The sequence below is a fragment of the Nerophis lumbriciformis genome, linkage group LG07 (genome assembly GCF_033978685.3).
Source record: "Nerophis lumbriciformis linkage group LG07, RoL_Nlum_v2.1, whole genome shotgun sequence".
Taxonomy (NCBI): domain Eukaryota; kingdom Metazoa; phylum Chordata; class Actinopteri; order Syngnathiformes; family Syngnathidae; genus Nerophis; species Nerophis lumbriciformis.
The window spans coordinates 39,747,438-39,756,161 of NC_084554.2; the positions used below are offsets into that span (position 1 = coordinate 39,747,438).

The 8,724-nt window shown below is 36.2% G+C and overlaps 1 protein-coding gene across 1 annotated transcript; it reads right to left on the bottom strand.

Annotated features, from left to right (window-relative positions):
• Window positions 1–4,347: 4,347 nt before the first annotated feature.
• On the bottom strand, window positions 4,348–4,768 carry LOC133609938 (toll-like receptor 13). The gene is made up of 2 exons (XM_061966009.1): window positions 4,543–4,768; window positions 4,348–4,469 (listed from the first exon to the last, which is right to left on the bottom strand). The coding sequence occupies exons 1-2, from the start codon at window positions 4,766–4,768 to the stop codon at window positions 4,348–4,350; spliced, it is 348 nt and encodes a 115-aa protein (XP_061821993.1).
• Window positions 4,769–8,724: the final 3,956 nt, after the last annotated feature.

An 8,724-nucleotide genomic window follows, 5' to 3' on the forward strand; every position in this document is an offset into this window, starting at 1 on the left:
TTAAAGACATTTTTAATACCACACATGTGCTGGAGTCTGAATGATAATGATTAGTGGCGCCCTCTGTGGGTTGTAAAAGAATGCTTGGGAGGGTATGCTAGAATACATGTAATATTCCCAAAGCTTTATAATCTTAAATCAAACAGATTATTACTCATGGAATATTAGTTCATATCCAAGAAAAGGTTCCCTATTATGTTTTAAGTAATTGTTCAGGTGCCAGGTACAACCCCCACAATTTCCTAGTTATTTAAAAAAAACTGCATTAAAGGCCTACTGAAATGAATTTTTTTTATTCAAACGAGGATAGCAGATCCATTCTATGTCATACTTGATCATTTTGCGATATTGCCATATTTTTGCTGAAAGGATTTAGTAGAGAACATCGACGATAAAGTTCGCAACTTTTGGTCGCTGATAAAAAAAAGCCTTGCCTGTACCAGAAGTAGCGTGACGTCTCAAGTTGAAAGTCTCCTCACATTTCCCCATTGTTTACACCAGCAGCGAGAGCGATTCGGACCGAGAAAGCGACGATTACCCCATTAATTTGAGCGAGGATGAACGATTCGTGGATGAAAAACGTGAGAGTGAAGGACTAGAGTGCAGTGCAGGACGTATCTTTTTTCGCTCTGACCGTAACTTAGGTACAAGGGCTCATTGGATTCCACACTCTCTCCTTTTTCTATTGTGGATCACGGATTTGTATTTTAAACCACCTCGGATACTATATCCTCTTGAAAATGAGAGTCGAGAACGCGAAATGGACATTCACAGTGACTTTTATCTCCACGACAATACATCAGCGAAGCACTTTAGCTACGGAGCTAACGTGATAGCATCGGGCTTAACTGCAGATAGAAACAAAAGAAATAAGCCCCTGACTGGAAGGATAGACAGAATATCAACAATACTACCAAACTCTGGACCTGTAACCACATGGTCAATGCTGTACCGCCTGACGAAGCCTAGCAATGCTGTTGCTAACGACGCCATTGAAGCTAACTTAGCTGCGGGACCTCGATAGAGCTATGCTAATAACATTAGCTCTTCACCTATGCCAGCTCTCATCTGCTCATCAACACCAGTGCTCACCTGCGTTCCAGCGACGAAGGACTTCACCCGATCATCGATGCTAGCGTCGGATAGCGCGTCTGCTATCCAAGTCAAAGTCCTCCTGGTTGTGTTGCTGTAGCCAGACGCTAATACACCGATCGCACCTACAGGTTTCTTCTTTGCAGTCTCCATTGTTCATTAAACAAATTGCAAAAGATTCACCAACACAGATGTCCAGAATACTGTGGAATTTAGCGATGAAAAAAGAAGTTTTAAGCTGGCGACCGACCTATTCCAAAATGTCTGGTTCAACTACTGACGTCACGCGCATACGTCATCATACCTAGACGTTTTCAACCGGAAGTTTCCCGGTAAATTTAAAATTGCACTTTATAAGTTAACCCGGCCGTATTGGCATGTGTTGCAATGTTAAGATTTCATCATTGATGTATAAACTATCAGACTGCGTGGTCGGTAGTAGTGGGTTTCAGTAGGCCTTTAAAATGCTTCAAATTCAGCTATAGAATAAAATGAGCCAAACTAATCCCCCACAAATCATCAGATTTCTGACAGAATTTAAACGTTTTTGACAAAAAAAACCCCAAAAAAACTAGAGCGTGCAATTTTGTAAAAAATTACCTGTGAATGCTGAAAAGCCAAAACCGAACTGAAACGTTAACACTTAGCACATTAGCCAGATAGCATCAGATAGAAAACAAAGTTAACAGTTTGCATGCGTCAAGGACCAAAAAAGGACCTTCAAAAATATCTAAAAAGGCTAGCATGCTAATAGTAAACATGCATCTAATTACCAATATATATGACTGAGAGGTGTATATCGGAAAAAATGTATAAAAAGCTAGCATGCTTATGTTAACATGCTAACAGTTAACATAAACCATTCATCCATCCATTTTCTACCGCTTGTCCCTTTCGGGGTCGCGGGTGGGTGCTTGAGCCTATCTCAGCTGCATTCGGGCAAGTACAAAAAAATATATAAAACCTGCAAAAATAGCTAAAAAAATAGCTTGCATGCTAACAGTTAGCATGCGTCTAATACAAAATATATTGTTTGCATGCTAGCAATCGACTACCATTAGCAAGGAGCATTTTGACTTTGGAAAACTTTAAATCAGTTGAGAAATATGGAAAATGTTAAAGTTCTGAAAAATTTGAACGGGATAAAAAAAAAAAAAAAAGTCCCGGAAAATGTAGAATTCCTGGTAATTTTGGGACAATATAAAATAGGTAGCACGCTTGTCAGGAAAAAGCCAAGCATTTTGAAAGTGGAATGGTTTGAATCGGATTAAACATGTGGCAGAAGAAGGTGGATGAAAAACAGGTTGGAATAATAATTAGAATACTATTTGTGTGAATGCCTAATAGACTCTAAAGCAGGGGTGTCAAACTCATTTTAGCTCAGGGGCCACATGGAGCAAAATCTATTCCAAAGTGGTAAAATCATGGCTTAACAACTTAAAAATGAAGACAACTTCAAATTGTTTTCTTTGTTTAAAAATAGAACAAGCACACATACATGATGCGATTACCGTATTTTTCGGAGTATAAGTCGCACCAGCCGAAAATGCATAATAAAGAAGGAAAAAAACATTATGCAACTTTCATAAACTATGAAAAAAAACTGCGACTTACAGTCCGAAAAATACGGTATTTGTATTTTATCTTCATTTGTCGTTATTTATATTTTCTTAACAAATGTTGTGATAATGCAGGTCAATTCCAATTTTTTTGCCCATATGCGAACAGTATCAAATATTTTCATGTCATGTCCGCTCAATTCCGAATTTTTCATATCCGACCCAGGTCTCTTTCGTTTGTGGATGTAAATCGGGTACATATGCGATGCGTCCTTAATGTAAATTCAGAATTGGACATCGGACCCTGCAGTGTGAACGTAGCCTAATAGATGCATACAATCTTAATAATTAATCTATGATACAATTCTATACATTGAGTCTATTATATGGCTTAATAGTAATAATGCATAATAGTCATTAATTAAAAAAAATACTTCAGTTGAGGTCCTTTGAACTGAATACATACTTGTAAGTGAGACACAGAAGTACAAGGAAACGCAAAATTTAAAAACTAAATGCCGAAAACTCCTTTTGCCATCACTAAACGAGTGCAAAAGATGTTAATCTCTCTGTTATTTTTTACTATTTTAACTTCTACAAAGGACTTTTGAATATTGTAAGTGTAGCATATTTACATGAACAATTTTTTTCAAGGCACTTTATTTATCAGCCTCGTGTGTGCATGGTGTGCTTCTACTGTAGTTTGATGGTACCTTGAACTGCAAACCTACTTAATTCGATTGGAGCTTGAAAGGCAAGAGTTGATAAAAGACTTCCGTGCTGTGAAAAGTATCATGATGTTTGCTCTATATTATAAAAAATTATTGAGAACCATAGGTTGAAAGACAAGGTATTTTACCAATATGTTCCTTAATTGACAACAGTTCAGCACAGCATTATTATTAGTCTGAAGGCCAGATTTGTCATTGTATAGGATCTCATTAGAGCAGGGGTGTCAAACGTACAAACAGGTTTTATCCGGCCCGCGGGATGAGTTTGCTAAGTATAAAAATGAGCCAAAATTTTTGAATGAAAGAAACTGCTGTTCTATATGTGTCCACTAGATGTCACAATAGCAATTCTTTGCATCTCAGAATCAGAATCAGAATTCCGAATCAGAATAGTTTTATTGCCATTGTTTGAGAACGGGTTCACAAACTAAGAATTTTACTTGGTGCAATCATGCAACATAAAACACATATAACACAGAATAGAATAACATGAGCTGTAACTGAGCTTTCAGATCGTGATTGTTCATGTGCCTGATGGCCGAGGGGAAAAAACTGTTAAAAAAAAACAAAAAACATGATGTTAGTGCACCAGTCGAGGAAAATGAGCAAACTATATAAATAAAATCCTGTAATTTGATTTTGATCTAATTTTTTTATCTGACTGATGAACATTATCGCATAATTTATTCAGAAAGTATAAATAACGACAAATAAAGATAACATGTAAGTGTAAAAAAAAACAACAACAACACAATGATTTGTACATTTTCAGAATGTGCTTGTTCTATTTTTAAACAAAGAAAACAATCTGAAGTTGTCTCTATTTTTTAAGTTATCGTGCCGTGATTTTACCGGGTCCGGCCCACTTGTGAGTAGATTTTTCTCCATGCGGCCCCTGATCTAAAAATGAGTTTGACACCTCTGCATTAGAGGGTTACGGTTAATATCTATTGGGGGCCAGGTGCCTACCTGGCCACTTGAATCTCCCTGGAGTACCACTCGCTCTCCAGGTATCGCCGACTGATCACACAAATAGCCTTCCTGCTGGCGTAAATGGCCTCTGTGATGTTGTCAATGATTGGCTTTCCTGTTGGTAAATACAAATTAGCAGCAGTGACACACCCTGGAGTAAAGGCGATACTACAACAACATGTCCTCACCTGGCTGGAAGTCTCTGTGGTGCAGACACAACTTGCAGCCCTGTTCCCCTTCCAGTTTGGGCAGCAACTCTCTAAAGACCCAAAGCTCATCATGGGCATTGTATGAGACGAAGGCATCTAAGTGACACTGAGGTGGCACGTTCCTGTGCTTCCTCTCGTGGAGGAAAGCTAGGAAGAGGTGATAGGCGTAGGCCAGCTGCCATCGCAGGAAATGGTACTTTTTCATCACTTTCGCCTTGTCTCAATCCAATGAGCCAACTAGTGTCACTAATGCTGTGTGCGAGACTAAACAAAATGCAAACTAAAATGGTAGTAGTCTTTTTAAAGCTTTTTAAAGATGTCTACAAGAAAGAACCTCCTTTCTCATTAACATGATACAAACTGGGGGAAAATAAATAAATAAATGGCATCTAAAAAAATACAGTCAAACCATGTGTTTTTCTTCAGCTAACAAGCTAACCTAGCATGATGTCGCTGTTAAAATGTGAGTGTGATTTAGCGCATGTAGCTAGCACTGCTAACGTTTGTTTGTTTGCTACTTGCTCGAAGTTAAATTTTTCAAACCAAAACATATAATTCCACCATTAGTGGTGTCTCTATTTCTCCCAATTGCTAAATACATGAACTAAAAATTGCTTTTAAAAAGTGAGTTAAAATGCTAAGTATGATTAAAACTGCAAATTAACTTGTTTCTGTTCATTCTTAGTTTATTTTCTTTAAATTGAATGTTGTTCTGCATTGGTAAATGGTAGAGTATCTTAGTTCAGTGGTCCCAACTGCACAAGAAATAAAAAAAAAAAAAAAAAAAAAAAAAAAAAAAAAAAAAATATATATATATATATATATATATATATATATATATATATATAAAAAAAAATATATATATATATATATATATATATATATATATATATATTTTTTTTTTTTTATTAAATGAAATTAACATAAAAAACACAGGTTACACTTACAATTAGTGCACCAACCCAAAAAACCTCCCTCCCCCCTCATTCACACTAATTCGCACAAAAGGGTTGTTTTTTTCTGTTATTAATATTTCTGGTTCCTACATTATATATCAATATAGATCAATACAGTCTGCAGGGATACAGTCCGTAAGCACGCATGATTGTATTTTTTTATGACAAAAAAAACAAAAAACAAAAAAAACATGCTTCACTACACACCGTAGCTCACAGGCATCAAAATGTAAACAAACGCCATTGGTGGATCTACACCTAACATCCACTGTAATGACAGCAGTTACAGTAGCATATCTAGTCGATACTACTATGATTACGTCGATATTTTTTGGCATCACAACATCTTCTTTTGGTTTTTTTAAATTTATATTATGTTTATAAACTCAGGAAATATGTCCCTGGACACATGAAGATTGTGAATATGACCAATGTATGATCCTTTAACGACTTGGTATCGGATTGACACCTACATGTGTGGTATCATCCAAAACTAATGTAAAGTATCAAACTACAGAAGAATAAGTGATTATTACATTTTAACAGAAGTGTAGATAGAACACGTTAAAAGAGAAAGTAAGCAGATATTAACAGTAAATGAACAAGTAGATTAATAATTCATTTTCTACCACTTGTCCTTAATAATTTTGACAAAATGACAGAATGGAAAATGATACAATATGTTACTGCATACGGCATGTCAGCAGACTACATAAAGAGCCTTTGTTTGTTTACAACTACTAAAAGACAAGTTGTCTTGTATGTTCACTATTTTATTTAAGGACAAACGTGCAATAAGAAACATGTTAAATGTACCCTAAGATTTTTTGTTAGAATAAAGCCAATAATGCAATTTTTTGTGGTCCCCTTTATTTAGAAAAGTACCGAAAAGTATCGAAATAATTTTGGTACCGGTACTAAAATATTGGTATCAGGACAACACACTAGTTGTGGTACCTCAACTTAAGAGTGTTTTGAGATAATAGTTGTCTTTTGGCTAACTTTTATGCTTTAAGTTACTAACTTGACTTCGAAACCCTTCAACCCTCCCTTAGGTTAAGGTTGGCCTTCTCAGTACCCGGGAGTACTGATGGAATTCAGTCGGTGCCTATCAAAGTACCAAAATAGGTAACCTTCTCTAATCATAACTTCCTTTTTTTGTGTGAAATCCTACTACATTCTTGCAGCAACAACTCCTTTGTTTTTGACTCGTTACAGTTTGGCCAAGTCACCTGATCAGTAAAAAGTGAGGTCATGCTTGAAAAACATAATCGGATATGTTATTGTGTCATCCATAAATTATGCTGCACTTAACACAACAAACCAAAAGTTACACACACACAGAGTAGTTCCTTTAGGCAAATGTGCTGGAAATCTTCAAACATGATCCAAACCTTTAGGTAATAAAAAGAGATAATGCTGACCAGGAATTTCCCACCTGGAGCGGCACACCGACGCAAAGAATCTCCTACTTTAAACTTGCATCATAACAAGGAAACACTACTGCCAACATGTGCACACACACCCAAACATATCTACTGTGGTAATACGTTACTATTTTTAGCACTTTTTTTTGGCCTCACACACAGTGGCCTGATAATAGATTTCAACTCAATTGTGATGAAACGAGATGACATCATATCTGACCTGTTTGACACTTTAATGAAAAAAGATAAACAATTTGTTGTTTATACGTGCAGAAAGTTGCAAAGACTAAAGAAATAAAACAATACAGTCCTGAATTAGTGGTTTCAACATGACAGAATGTCGTAGCAATGCAGAAGATGTGGTGCAAACATGCCTTCAGTGTCTGTAAGCAGGATAAGGTGACAGCAGCAGAGCCATCTGATTGGACACTTAGTGAACGCTTTCAGGTCATGCCATGACTTTGTTTTGATCATCATCAGCCAATCTTGATTTATTGTTTTAGAGAAATAGTCCCAAGCTTTTTAAAAAATGGGCACATTGTTAAATTCAAGTATGAATTTATATGCGGTAAAGTATCTGCAGAGCAAAATTTTGCAAAAATAAATAAATCGGCAATTAAAATAGAATGACACCTCAGTTTTTGCTCAAAACATCTGACAAAGACAAACCGAAGAAAGAAGAAGTACATTTTTCCATGTAAATTACACATTTAATGGGGAATAATTATAGTTTTACATGCAGAAACACACTGCAAAATACATTTAAATGAGGAATGAAATGGATAAATGGGCAACAAACATCAATTTAAAGTTAAAGTTAAAGTACCAATGATTGTCACACACACACTAGGTGTGGTGAAATTTGTCCTCTGCATTTGACCCATCCCCTTGTTCACCCCCTGGGAGGTGAGGGGAGCAGTGGTCAGCAGCGGTGGCCGAGCCCGGGAATCATTTTTGGTGATTTAACCCCCAATTCCAACCCTTGATGCTGAGTGCCAAGCAAGGAGGTAATGGGTCCCATTTTTATAGTCTTTGGTATGACTCGGCCGGGGTTTGAACTCACAACCTACCGATCTCAGGGCGGACACTCTAACCACAAGGCCACTGAGTAGGTTTTTCACTTTTATCTTAGACTCTTGTTGGCAAAGACAGCAACATTTTAGGGGATAATAAAGCAAAAATAATGAGGCAAAAATGAAACTAAAAAAAAGGTAAAATTCTGAAGTATAGGATCATTTTGATATCATAGCACCAATAAAGAGAAACGTTCCTTTCCTTTTTTACTACCGTATTTTTCGGACTATAAGTCGCAGTTTTGCCGGGCTCCAGTGCAACTTATATATGTTTTTTCCTTCTTTATTATGCATTTTCGGCAGGTGCGACTTATGCTCCTCTGCGACTTATACTCCGAAAAATACGGTATTTGTCTCATTGACCAAAGTTGTGCATTTCATGTTTTTTTCTATGCAGAAATTCATTAAAAGTAAATAAGTATATTCACTTGTATTTGGAAAATGTTTGACTTTGGAAATGAATTCAGTAACATTTTGTAAAAGATTAAGACTTTATATGTTTACACAACTATCATTTTGTTTTTTATCTATTGTTAGTTTTTAACTAGATTGTATCTTTTTTCGTAGGGCTTGTACTTTCTGTAAACAATTGTACTTTTATGGCTTTTGTGTTATCCTACATTCTCATAACTGTTATTAATGTGGATTTGTCATTTTATTTGTAATATGTCGTGTTATTGTCATTAATGAATATGTGTGTGTTTC

Bases quoted from the DNA above. Each gene is read 5' to 3' on its own strand.
- LOC133609938 (XM_061966009.1), bottom strand. From the start codon at position 4,768: ATGAAAAAGTACCATTTCCTGCGATGGCAGCTGGCCTACGCCTATCAC. The intron at 4,470-4,542 runs GTGAGGACATGT...ATTTACCAACAG, and splicing joins CCACAGAGACTTCCAGCCAG to GAAAGCCAATCATTGACAAC.